The 14,314-nt window shown below is 39.2% G+C and overlaps 1 protein-coding gene across 4 annotated transcripts in view; it reads right to left on the bottom strand.

The window, feature by feature from the left end:
- PTPN4 (protein tyrosine phosphatase non-receptor type 4) overlaps nt 1-14,314 on the bottom strand; it is a 214,436-nt gene that overhangs the window by 111,124 nt on the left and 88,998 nt on the right. For all 4 annotated transcript variants that reach the window (XM_034785419.1, XM_034785420.1, XM_034785421.1 and 1 more), the window contains 3 exons: nt 8,090-8,210; nt 3,959-4,046; nt 1,651-1,739 (listed from right to left, as the gene is read on the bottom strand). In XM_034785419.1, coding sequence (XP_034641310.1) covers nt 1,651-1,739; nt 3,959-4,046; nt 8,090-8,210 — 298 coding nt within the window. The remainder of the gene's footprint in view (nt 1-1,650; nt 1,740-3,958; nt 4,047-8,089; nt 8,211-14,314) is intronic.

Raw genomic sequence — 14,314 nt, 5'->3', positions numbered from 1 at the left:
CTATCAACCCTCAAAGTGATAACTGGGAATTCTTATGTAATCAATATAATTAATACATAATCTATAGATCAGGCTACAATTCCCATCTTGTGTCAGCTTCTGTGTGTCCTAGAGAAATACAATTTCAGTTATCAATTATGTGACCTAGCTTCTATGCTAAGATCACCATTCTGTTATGTTGTGCCTTTAAACACAAATCAATACTTGGTATCCTTAGTTACTTGACTAGAGAGGACACTTGTGTGAGGCTGCTTGATGTCAGAATCAGACTTAAGCGAAAAAGGACTTAGTACAGCCTTGCAAAATTTTATTAACTTAACAACGACAAACAAATCAATGGGCAAGCAAAATATGAGTTCACTTTTCATTGCCTTGGGGTAAATAGATTTGGTGTCTGACAAATGTAGGGCTCGTTCATTTTCATGACAATTTTGTAAGGCTGATTTATTCCAGTCACAGTTCTAAGGCAAATACAGTCCACTCAGTTTCTATAATGATATGTTCAATGAGAAAACCTAAAAACGGATTCTACACAGACAAACAGAACCAATGGAGCAAGGGCTATTTATGAGAAAAATGGAAACAGCCTTGAAAAGTTATGAAAGTTTGACAGCAGTTACTTCACTCAGTCTTATTTTATTAGAAACTACAATGTCATGTGTTTTTCAATTAGGTTTATGTCTAGTCTTCACTTCCAGTAGGTCTCTACATACAGCCTTGCTTCTTCGATGAAATTATAAGGATTTTTTTTTCTTTTCCTCTGAAGCGTAAGCTATGTGGCATAGAGTCAAGATGCCAGGCTTGGTGGGGCAAAGGTCTGGATCCAATAGGACATGCGTTCTCAACTTGGGGTTCATTACTATCCTTCCTTTCCCATATTGCTATGTGGGACAGGGCAACTCAGTAGGTACAATTTTGAGCACCACTGAAATATGGCAATTCCTACGAAAAATTTGGAGTTAAAGGTAACAGGACAGAAAATCTTAAAAATACAATATATTTACGGGAAATGATTATTGCATTTTCCTAAACAAATGCTCTTACTTTATCTTCTACCTAAAGTGAACATGGCTATAACACCTATGAATGGAGAGAAACATACTAACAAACACTCCTCCTTGAATATTCTCAAGTGCTGCACCAAGCCAATAATTTAAATTTTTAATACTCAGTATAGCTTATCCACAAAAGAAGAAACAGAAAAAACAGTCATGATCATTTATTATTGATCAAGATTGTAGTTCTAAGTTCTAGTACAAATATTTACACTAAGAATCCAACATAGTCATAAAATTTCTCAGTGAGAACAGAAATTTTTTAATTCCCACGACACTGACTCTGGCTACACAGTCTTATTGAACACTACCTATGTTTCCAAATTCCTGCAGGAAAACTTTGGTGAAACTATGTTATGCACTACAAACATTTAACAGCATAGCCTAAAAAGTTTTTAGAAGGAAAATCCTCATTCATAAAAACATCCACATGCGGTATCCAGTGCACAGTATATGAAGTCACTCACTATACCTGAGGTACAAATATTGAATAGTTTTAGATCGCTTTATCATCATGAAGCTGCTTGTATTAATTTGAAGAACATATTTTGAAATAATAAACACAAAAGCATTTGTTGAAAACAGTTTTCCTTACCACAGAAAGGTGTTAATTCGTACCCTGTTCTTATAAATTAGTATTCCTCCTGACATCACTCCAATCATAATTTCATTGTTACTTTGATCCTTTAAAAGAGAACAAAACAATAGATTCAACACAAAACAATTAAAATATATATTGTAGAAACCCATATATATTTTATATATGATCATCCACATCCCCTCTCACACACACACACCAAAATCCTATCTTAACCTATTGGGGCAAGTTTTTAATGCAATGAACATTTAATGGTACAGTTCCTATTAACCTGAGCTGAAAATTTACCCCATTTTTTCCCTTCACTATTAGGAAGTACTCCCCTCACAAATGCAATTTATATCTTTCCTTTTCCACCTAACCCTCTGTTCTCACTGCTAAATCTCTGTTCCATGCCCTTTTCACTTACCTAGACTACAGTAACTGTCTCCCTCACGCTAATCTATATGCACTCTAGTACACATGGTGCCCAGCAACTGAAATTATCTTCTTTGCATGTCACTCCAATCCTGTGAACCACTACCTTAACTTCCTTCCCCATTCAACATGGGGTTCCAACTTACCACTTGCAAGACTTTACACAGCACCTTCCCTGTTTATATCATAGCCTTTGTCTCTTCCTCCTCTCATAATTCCAATTTTTTTAATTGTAATAATGGCAAACTAAAGAGTGTTCAAATGCTACAGTGATAAGTAATAATTATGAAAATAATGTCTAAAAACAAAAATCCAAGATTCTTAGCTGCTATGGCAGGCTCTAAAGGGAAAGTGCACATTCCTGCAGTTTGTCTCATAGGTCCACTATCCTTTTTAGAGTATGACACTTTTAATATTGATTTAGTAATTTAAACTGAGGTAATCCATTCTCTGGAAGAATCCATCTTTTTTCAGTTTTACACAGATACTCCCATTCTTGTCTTCTAATGGAATTATCTGCTTAAATAGCCTTGAAATATAAGGTAACTTATTGGAAGTAGTTGTAGTAGTGAAAATTACCTAAAAGAAACATATTACACAATGTATCCAAACACAGATGATTATGAATCACAGGCTCAGTAAACTGACTTGGTAACAATCCAACAGTAAACTCAACTAACAACTTATACTCCTACATGAAAGCAAGTTGCAATTTCAGTACTTAGGGCACTGTCTACACTACAATCGCTACAGTGGCACGTGTGTAGTGCTGCAGCTATGCAGATATAGCATAGATACTTACTACAGAGATGAAAAGGGTTTTTCTATTGCTATAGTAAATCTACCTCCTTGAAAAGCAGCAGCTAGGTCGAACGTAGAATTCTTCCATCATCCTAGCTGCATCTATTGTGAGGGTTAGGTCGACCTAACTATGTCACACAGGGCATAAAATTGTTTACATCCCTGAGTGACGTAGCTAGGTCAACCTAAGTTTTAGGTTTGGAGGTGGGAGATCCTAGTACAAATAAGACTTTTGCTATTTCAAACCATACTTTGCTAAAAATGTTTCTGCACTCTATCAAATGCCTGCTATATCCCAACATGTGTATAAGCAAGGATTGGGTGCATCCAAGTAATGTAAAAGTTGTAAATACTTGAAATCCTATTTAGCACGTTTCTTTATGTAGAATTAAGATCAGAAATCAGAACACATGACTTGTTTTTAATAGAAGAATCCATGCTGTTTGAAGATTATAGTTTTAAGTAAAATGTAAATCTGTGTTGGTGGGGCTTCAAGAGACAGATGGGAAATTGTTCCTAAGGATGACCTACTTACAAATGATGCATTTTAACATATTGACAAGAACTTAGATAATGAACTCTTAGATACACACTTGGATATTGGCCATAATCTGCAATGTCCATTTAAAAAGTGTATTATTGCCCTGGTTGCAATGATGTAACCTTCACAGTATTAAATTATACAAAGGTTTATGGAACTTGCAACTTAAGTGAGATAGTAAACATGAGAACTTCCCATTCAGTTTAATAGGATATTAACTGAAGCCAAATAAAAACTTCAGAAGCCAAAAGTTCCCTAAATGCCAAAGAGACATTCAACAAGCACATTTATCCAATACAGTTGCAAATAACTGGCACAGCCTGATGTTCACCTTACTTAGCCTCAGACTGAGCAAGGTACTTAATCATTTGTGTAACGTTAAGCATGAAATCAAATAAGGGCTACTCAAATTGCTGAAAGTTAGGCCCATGACTGAGTACCCTGCTGAATTAGGGCCTTGAACGTTATATTCAAATTATACTAAACTGTTCCTGAAAATATCATGAATCTACTTTTATATTACGGTATGAATTCATTCAAACTTACTCTTGCATAGTGCAATTCAACTCCATAGAGTTCTAAGGTACGTGCTGTATTGAGATAATTGAACTCAGCTTCTGCAGGAGACAAGCCTCTATAACGACAAAGATGGGTTAAATACGAAGCAGCCCAAAAGTACGTACAATATCCAGATCCCTTAGTCATCTCAAGCAGATTTTAAAAATTCATTACTTTAACCTCATTTTTTCTGATAAAGTAACTCCCCCTTGACTCCACCATATACATTGATTGTCATGCAACAACTTTGGCAGCTAGAGATTCAAGCACTTTCCTCACATATATTTGTTAATTAGTCGATTGGTCTCCACATGTGTACACTCACAATTCTGCCTGTTCTGCCTCCACACAACAAAAATGTCATTAAATGAAGTCTGCAATACATACTCTGCACATATATATGTTTATTTCAAATGGCACAGTGAAAGGTGCCTTAAAGGGCCTGAAAACCTTTGAGTTGGCAGTGAAGTCTCTAGAAACTGTTCTTGCAATTAGTACTACATTTTGAATTGAAATAATATCTTCTCTGCAGGGTCCACCCTAGGTTTTAATATTTGTACAATCACCGAGTTCGAATTGTTTGTTTTTCCTTATTCCCCCAACCTTTTTAATTTGCTATATGTTTGACTGAAACTGAGCAGTGTAGACAGTCACTAATTGGCAATTTTGGTAGTTACTAAAGTCACCAGTATCCCCTATCTGTAATAAATAAATGTGTTAGAGGAGTACAACCCCTGTTAAACATTTTAGGGCCTATTTCCTAACATACTAATAGACTCTTTTTAACTGGAAGTTTATCAACTGTATATTATTACACAAATTAGGATATTTACTTTCAATGATTTTTTTGTTTCATATCCTTTTGGCTCTGTAGTAGAAAGTCATACAACTGCATATAACTGATAAAATCTGATGTATTGCAAAACTGCTTTATCTACTTCTGAGAGAGAGACAAGGCAATGAGGTAACATCTCTTGTTGGACCAACTTCTGTTGGTGGAAGGTAAAGGTTTCAAGCTTTGCAGAGCTCTTTTGCTGGTACAGGGAAGGTAACTAGAATGTTTGAGCTAACTACAAGTTGGGACAAACTATTAAGCATAAGGGGTTAAATCATGCTATAAGATACCACTTAAAATGAAGAGGTCGATTAAGGGTTAGCAGGCAGCAAGATGTATTAAAAATTGTTGTAGTGAGCCATAAAACTAGTCTCTCTGTTAAGTACATAGTTTTTAGTGTATAACAGAATTATGAATTTAATTTCCCACGCTTGCCTTTTGAATGTTTCCATTGAGGACGAGTACTGAGAGGGCCGATATGGAGTGGTCATTTTGTGAAAAGTGTTTTCCCATGGTGATAGCGTGTTTTTGGTTTTTTATCATTTTACTGTGAGAGTTCATTCAAGAGTATAGGAATTGTCTGGTTTCGCCAACACTGCTGTTGTTGGGATATTTGACACACTGGATGAGGTGCATCACACAGTGATGGGCACGTGCAAGACCCATGAATCTTGAAAGGTGTGTTGTGGGGGGGCAATGATCATCACAGCTGTGGAGATATGTCTGCAGCTTTTGCATCTGTTCTGTTGGCGGCTGCTGCAGGGAGCTTGCTTAAAGGTTGGGGGGTTCATTGAAGGCCAGAATAGGGGGTTCAGGAAAGATCTCTTTCAGGATGCAGACAAATATGAGTTGTAATTGTTTGATGATATCCTATATGGGTTCCAATGTCGGATGGTAAATGACAACTAAGGGTGTGCGGTCAATGCGGTATTTATTTCTGTGTTGAAGCAAATCCTCCCGTAGTATTTGAGTGGCCTATTTCATGATGTGATCTACTTCTCTGGTGGTGTGCCCTTGTTTAGTGAAGGCGGTTTTAAGTGTGTTTAGCTGTGTATCCCAGACTTTGCCTTCAGAGCAAATTCTGTAGTATCTGAGTGCCTCACCACAGATAACAGATGCCTTTGTATGTCTGTGATGGTTGCTGGATTGGTGGAGTGTGTAAGAGTGGTGATCTGTAAGTTTCTTGTATAGAGCTGTTTGGAGGGTTCCACTGTTGAAGTTGATTGTGGTATCCAGGAAGTTGATGCTGGTGTGGGAGTGTTCTAGAATGGCTTTTGAAGTTGTGGGAGAAATCTATCAAGGAATTTAGGTCATCTGTCCAGAAGATGAAAATATCATTGATGTATCTCAGGCATATCACTAGTTTTGTGGTGCATTTTCCCTGAAATACTTCCTTGGGATGGCCCATGAAGAGGCTGGCATACTGGGGAGCCACCTAGTACCCATGGTTTGGATAAAGTGTTTGTTAAATGTAACGGCAGTGATGCTATCATGGTGACAGATGTTGGTGTGTAGGAAGGTGACATCTGTGGTGGCATGGATGGCATTCTGAGGGAGGCCGTTAATGTTGTGGAGTTTTTGGAGGAAGTTGGCAGTGTCTTGGAGGAAACTGCGTTTTGCAAGCTGAATGGTTCGAGGATGGTTTCTATGAGTCCTGATATTTCTTCTGTGAAAGTGTCATGGCCAGATATGATGGGTCTGTCTGGGTTCCCTTTTTTGTGCATTTTGGGAAGCATGTAGATGGTTACTGGGGTGGGAGAGGAGGGGTTGATGAGGTTATAGAGTTTTTCTTGGAGTTGACTGGGGAAGGAGTTGATAGTATCTTTAAATTCCTGTGTGAATTGTGTTTTTTATGCTAGGTGGTGTCAGAGAGTCGTCTGTTGGCCTCAATGATGTAGTCATTATGATTAGCGACTATGATGGCGCCTCCTTTGTCTACTGGTGTGTTCACTATTTGATGGTTGGATTTCAGCGACTGTACAGCAATCCTCTAGATGGTAGAAAGATTGTGTGGATATAATATTTGTTGGGGAGTTCAGTCAATTTTTCTCTGAAAGTAATCAATGTAATGATCAAGTATGTGGTTTCTTCTGCTGTGTGTGTGTCTGTGTGCAGTCAGATGATTACCTTTTCTTATGATTGTCAACGGAAGTGTGGTAGTTGTGGGTGTTGTCGTCTTTGTTGTGAAATAATTCCTTGAGGAAGAGTTATCAAAAGAATTCTTCTCATTCTCCATATGTTAGTACGGTATCAGGTTCTGTGGTGGGGCAGAAATTCAGTCCCTTGGAGAGTACAGATACTACCGTATAGATTAGAAGTAGTCTTGATAGGTTGATGATGTTGGGGTGTTGTTTAATGTCCATGTGATAGGTTATGGTATCTTGGTTTCTCCCAGAGATGGTGGTGTTGGTTGTGAAGTTGTTATAGTTGGTTCCACTTTTTGTTTTGGTGTTGTTGGCTGTCATCAGATTTTTTTTGTTTGTTATTTGGGGTTTCCTGATTTTTTTCCTCCAGTGTGTGGGAGCATGTGATGATTTTTTGTTTGAAGTGGTCCCTTCTGGAATATGTAAAGTTCAGGAGATGGTTCCTCCATTTTTCTGACATTTTTCTGCAGTGTTTTTCTGGTGAATCCTCTGGAAATTATGTTTTGTTTGTTGAATCTGCTCAGGAAGTGAATGTCACTGTTCAGTCTGGCTTCCTCCTTCTCTATGTTGTGATGGTTCCATTTTAAATGGCAAAATTTGATATCTTCCATACTTATTTGCAGTGTTATTGTAGCCATCTTGGTCCCAGGATATGAGCGAGACAATATAGTTGAGATAATATCTTTTATTGAACCAACTTCAGTTGCTGGAGAGACATGCTTTTGAAGTTCACAGAGCTCCTCTTTAATATATTTCTAAATATATACACACACACACTTCTACAGTAATTCCCTGTTGCTGGTAAAGGCAACATACACAGAAACCTTATGCAGGCAGATCATTATGAATGACTGAAGACTTTTCTTAAAGAAACCAAAATTTCCTATAAAAATTCACACACTACTATAGAAAAAAAGTCTCATATATATCCTTTTTTCAAAGTAATTTAAAGATTAGCACACTCATTCTGAATCTTCCCTCTTCTCCAAACTGCAGCAATACTTTATATAAAGACATGTAAAAATACTGCATTGTAAAAAATCACCTATTAAGTTTATTCAGGCAATATTTCTACAAAGGCACAGCATCTGTAGACAGTGATATTATAAAATAAGAATAATTTTTTCTGTAAATTCTTACATATGCTGATGATGTAATTTTGCTATTTCTTTTTCAAAGTCTTGAGGCTGGCTAGGGATGAAAGAGTAGTCTGAGAGGTAGCCTGGCAAGTTTTCTGAATGGTTGTAGTCTCCCAATTCGGCTAAGAGATTGAAGGGAAAGATTATTACTTGTTTAGTGCAAACAACATATTCATCACTGTATAATACCCAAAGTTTAACACAGATCTGGACCCAAACACCTTATGATCTAGAACAGACAAAGACGACAGAAGTTTGAATTCACCTTGTTTCCTTAACATGAGTTATAAGCTCAGTCGGTATCACTGAAGTAGTTTTTAAAAAGGACTTGAATGACAAAAAGGTGCTGGCTTGGCAAAATGGTTTATGAAATGTTCGTGTTATAATGTACTTAACTTACTTACCACCTATATAATGATTAACTCTAAATAAGCAGAATTTTGTTGCTCCAGGGTATTTCTGTAATCAAATACTGTTTGTGTGTGTCCATGTTTTCATTTCATTATGAGGACTCACTTTTTCAATCTTTCCAAAACCTGTTATAATTTGATCCTCTAGAATATAAGATTTGCAAAAATAACCTAATGCATTCTTGCCGAGGTATTTCCAAAAACACAAAAAAATTGCTTATTTTTATGTCAGCTCATATATCAGTTTATTCAAACAATTGAAAATCAGAATTATAGAAATTTATCACAATTTTTCAAATGATGTTTTATAATTTTATCACATTAATTAAGATAACAGCTCCTGCATTATTAAATCTAAGATCTATGACCAATTTTAACAAACAAAATGGGTAGGATTGCTAAAAAGTTAGGCTTTGAGAGCATGACTATAATTGGACAGTACTGAAAACCAGTTTTAAAAACCAACTTCAGATCTTGTAACTGATTTATTGTTTTGGAGAAGCAGCACATTTAGTTAAAGACTGTCCCTGTTCTATTTCCTTATAGCTAGGGCCCTACCAATTTCACAGCCATGAAAAACACGTCATGGACCGTGAAATAAGCCCTTCCTCATGAAATCTGATGTCCCCTTGTTCCTAGGAGTGCCCCAGCAAAGGGGACTCCTAGCTCTGGTTGGGCAGTGGAGGGGCAGGACTTGTCCATTTCCTGCACAGCTGCTCTGGAGGGGGGTGACCAGACCTATATCTGGGTGCCTCCCCCTGCTGCAGGATGCTCTTGGACTGGGCAGGAGCCCCAGAGGTTCCTGCAACTGGAGACTTGTGGAGCTGTGTCCCATCTTCCCTGTGCTGCTGGGAGTGCACCAGCAAAGGAGGCTCCTAGCTCCGGCTGGGCAGGGAAGGGACAGGACTTATCCATCTCCTGCACAGCTGCTCGGGGGGTGGGGGGAAGAGAGGGAGGAGGACAGATCAGACCCACCTCCACCTCCGGAAACCTCCTGCGGCTGCAGGAAGCTCTGCGGTTGCTGCCTTCAGAGTTCAGCTCTGAAGGCTGCACAGAAGTGAGAGTAGCAATCCCATTACCTTCCTACAACACGTTTGCGACCACCCCACACAATCCCCCTTTGGGTCCGGACTCCCATGGTTACAACACAGTGAAATTTCAGATTTAAACATCTGAAAACGTGAAATTTACCAATTTTCAAATCCTATGGCCGTGAAATTGACCATAATGGACCATGAATTTGGTAGGGCCCTACTTATAGCTATTGTGTATACATATTTATAAAGTGTCCCATATGCTAAAGCCTCTGGGACCATAAAATCTCACATACAAACATAATGGAGAACATTAAGGTTGTACTTTTAAGCATTCAAATATCAGGCAATGTCAACAGTAGGATTGCATGTGCAAACCTAACTTAGCCTGATCCTGGAAGAAGGCCTTCTGAGGCTACATGGGGTATAAATACCGCCTCCCCCCCCCTCCACACACACATACACACACACTCCTCCAGTGAGCAGGAAGAGGAATGCAGTTTCCTTCTCCTGACTTGGCCCCACAACTGCTTCATGCCCTTCCTATCCATCCCTGTAAACTTTCCCCCATGTCCCCATCTGCTGTAAGGGAACCTGGAGATGGTCAACACCCCTTTTCTTCCAGCTAGTTAGACAAAGACCCCCTGAACCAATGTTCCCTCTAATTTTTTCCATCCATGTGCAGAATGAATTTTGTTATGTGCACCATATCGAGGTAATATGCAGATGTGCGCCACCAGTAGAAACCAAAAATCTAGATATAATATACCTTTTAAAAAAATTACCATAGGGATAATTACTCCAGCCAGGACAGGTTAGACATGTTAGAACTCACTACTTAAAGAATTAAATTTAAGAGTAAGAGAGAAATAAAAATTATGAAATGCATACACCAGTCAAAAAACTAAAATAACACACTTTGAAAGAAGTATCAAGAAGTAACAACAACACCACAAGTATGTGTTGCAAGGTGAGTGTGAAAGACTGTGTATGTGTGTCAGAGACGCACAGCGTGTGTGACAAAGAGAGACACATGTTGCCTCTTTAAGTACGCTGACCCCACTTTAAGCATGCTGCCCTTTTAAGTAGATCAGCAAGTTCAGACACAGCAGCAGCTGCCAGCAAGCTCCATTTGTCCTGAGCCCTGTCGTGTCCCTCCACCCCCGCTCTGTTGAGATGGGGTACAGGGGAGTGAGGGGGGGCAGGGGACACCCTGACATCAGCACCCTTCTCCCCTCCCCCAGCCCCGCTTTGCACAGCAAGCAGGAAGCTCCCAGGAGCAGCTCCAAGGCAGAGGGCAGAAACAGCCCCCACACAGCAGTGGGGGAAGGGACACCTGAACGGCGCAGCCCTTGATAGTCTGCTGGGCGGCCGCCCAGACGTGCAGCTTACAGGGAACTCAGCCCTTAACTTGCATGAAGGTTACAACAGGCACATTCATAGATTCTAGGACTGGAAGGGACCTCGAGAGGTCATCGAGTCCAGTCCCCTGCCCTCATGGCACGACCAAATACTGTCTAGACCATCCCAGATAGACATTTATCTAACCTACTCTTAAATATCTCCAGAGATGGAGATTCCACAACCTCCCTAGGCAGTTTATTACAGTGTTTAACCACCCTGACAGTTAGGAACTTTTTCCTAATGTCCAACCTAAACCTCCCTTGCTGCAGTTTAGAGGCTAAGGTGAACAAGTTTTCTCCCTCCTTTTTATGACACCCTTTTAGATACCTGAAAACTGCTATCATGTCCCCTCTCAGTCTTCTCTTTTCCAAACTAAACAAACCCAATTCTTTCAGCCTTCCTTCATAGGTCATGTTCTCAAGACCTTTAATCATTCTTGTTGCTCTTCTCTGGACCCTCTCCAATTTCTCCACATCTTTCTTGAAATGCGGTGCCCAGAACTGGACACAATACTCCAGTTGAGGCCTAACCAGCGCAGAGTAAAGCGGAAGAATAACTTCTCGTGTCTTGCTCACAACACACCTGTTAATACATCCCAGAATCACGTTTGTTTTTTTTGCAACAGCATCACACTGTTGACTCATATTTAGCTTGTGGTCAACTATAACCCCTAGATCCCTTTCTGCCGTACTCCTTCCTAGATAGTCTCTTCCCACTCTGTATGTGTGAAACTGATTGTTCCTTCCTAAGTGGAGCACTTTGCATTTAGGGCTGTAGCCCCACTCTGAACTTTAGGGTACAAATGTAGGGGCCTGCATGAAAACTTCTAAGCTTAACTACCAGCTTAGCTCTGGTCCGCTGCCACCATCCTTCATCCTGTTTACCTCAGACCATTTCTCCAATTTGTCCAGATCATTTTGAATTATGACCCTGTCCTCCAAAGCAGTTGCAATCCCTCCCAGTTAAGTACTTAATAAGCGTACTTTCTATGCCAATATCTAAGTTGTTAATGAAGATATTGAACAGAGCCGGTCCCAAAACAGACCCCTGCGGAACCCCACTTGTTATGCCTTTCCAGCAGGATTGGGAACCATTAACAACAACTCTCTGAGTACGGTTATCCAGCCAGTTATGCACCCACCTTATAGTAGCCCCATCTAAATTGTATTTGCCTAGTTTATCAATAAGAATATCATGCGAGACCGTATCAAATGCCTTACTAAAGTCTAGGTATACCACATCCACAGCTTCTCCCTTATCCACAAGGCTTGTTATCCTATCAAAGAAAGCTATCAGATTGGTTTGACACGATTTGTTCTTTACAAATTCATGCTGTCTATTCCCTATCACCTTACCACCTTCCAAGTGTTTGCAGATGATTTCCTTAATTACTTGCTCCATTATCTTCCCTGGCACAGAAGTTAAACTAACTGGTCTGTAGTTTCCTGAGTCTCCCGTGATTTTCCAAAGATAATAGCTAGAGGCTCAGATACCTCCTCTATTAGCTCCTTGAGTATTCTAGGATGCAGTTCATCAGACCCTGGTGACTTGCAGGCATCTAACTTTTCTAAGTGATTTTTAACTTGTTCTTTTTTTATTTTATCTGCTAAACCTACCCCCTTCCCATTAGCATTCACTAGGTTAGGCATGCTTCTAATGTATTGATAGAAAGCCTTCTTGTTTCCCTTTATTCCCGTAGCCAGTTTGAGCTCATTTTGTGCCTTTGCCTTTCTAATCTTGCCCCTGCATTCCTGTGTTGTTTGCCTATATTCATCGTTTGTAATCTGTCCTAGTTTCCATTTTTTATTTGACTCCTTCTTATTTTTTAGATCATACAAGATCTTGTGGTTAAGCCAAGGTGGTCTTTTGCCACATTTTCTATCTTTCCTAACCAGCGGAATAGCTTGCTTTTGGGCCCTTAATAGTGTCCCTTTGAAAAACTGCCAACTCTCCTCAGTTGTTTTTCCCCTCAGTCTTGATTCCCATGGGACCTTACCTATCAGCTCTCTGAACTTACCAAAATCCGCCTTCCTGAAATCCATTGTCTCTATTTTGCTGTACTCCCTTCCTCCCTTCCTTAGAATTTCAAACTCTATGATTTCATGATCACTTTCACCCAAGCTGCCTTCTACTTTCAAATTCTCAATGAGATCCTCCCTATTTGTTAAAATCAAGTCTAGAACAGCTTCCCCCCAGTAGCTTTTTCAACCTTCTGAAATAAAAAGTAGTCATTACAATACAGTCAGATTACATGATAATTTGTGAAACATATTAAACCAAGGATCGGCAACCTTTGGCACGCGACCAGGCTGGTTTGTTTACCGCCCCCCAGCTGATTGCCACGGGCAGGAGGCAGGGGGAGCAGGGGGAAGGTGCTGATCCATTGGGTCCGCCGGCAGGCAGGAGGCACTGGGGAGGGGGGATGTAGGGGATCTGATAGGGGGGCTGACAGCCTGTTTAATATCTGTATTAAATTGCTTGTTTAAAATTGTTTAAAATGTATATAATGCCTTTTGTCTGGCAAAAAAAAGTTTCCCTGGAACCTAACCCCCCGCTATTTACATTAATTCCTATGGGGAAACTGGATTCGCTTAACACCGTTTCACTTTAAGTCACATTTTTCAGGAACATAACTACAACGTTACTGTATACATTTTCTATTTTTTTTTTTTATTCTTTTCACTTGACTTATTTCATTGTCATGATTTACATGGTAAGACCTTTTCTAAGGTATGTATCTTAATAATTCTGACAGCATTCTTTTACTATATATTTTATTTCAACCAGAAGCCCAGCCTTTTTTAAGAGCAACTCATATGAGAAGGCATTTAAGTACAAAGCTAACTTGGCTGGACACATAATTAGGCCAAATATTCCTGCAAGTTTCATTACTAATCTAAGCTATATACTTTATATGTCATAAAATAGGCTTAGCTTTGTACTTTTCACAAACACTTTAATGGAACGTTTGCCTGGCAAGGAGTATTATAAAAGATACCAAATATAAGTATCTAAAATAGTAGAAAAGCACCAGGGTCAGAATTAAGGTAACTTTAAAATCTTGATTTTCATCATTTTCTGATTTTCAAATACTTAACTACATATCGTGGTAGTTTTCCATATAATTGCCCAGGTTTTATAAAAGAAACAGAAAAAAAGAAAGGACCTAAAACTTCACCATCCAAGACTTTACAGCTTTGCGATCTTGTTTAAAATTGGCAACTGTGTTTATAAGTTATGTAAACTGGAACTATTCGGCTAGATACTACCAGAACTCCCTGTTCCACACACTTTTGGATGTTCACAGTAAGAAATATGTAAATCTAAAAACAGCTTTAGTTTCATTATTGAGGAAGTAACCTATTACATTTTAGAGCC

This window comes from Trachemys scripta, chromosome 11, assembly GCF_013100865.1.
Source record: "Trachemys scripta elegans isolate TJP31775 chromosome 11, CAS_Tse_1.0, whole genome shotgun sequence".
Taxonomy (NCBI): domain Eukaryota; kingdom Metazoa; phylum Chordata; order Testudines; family Emydidae; genus Trachemys; species Trachemys scripta.
Note: the sequence above shows the minus strand (reverse complement) of the source record. Positions and strands in the feature narration are given on the sequence as shown.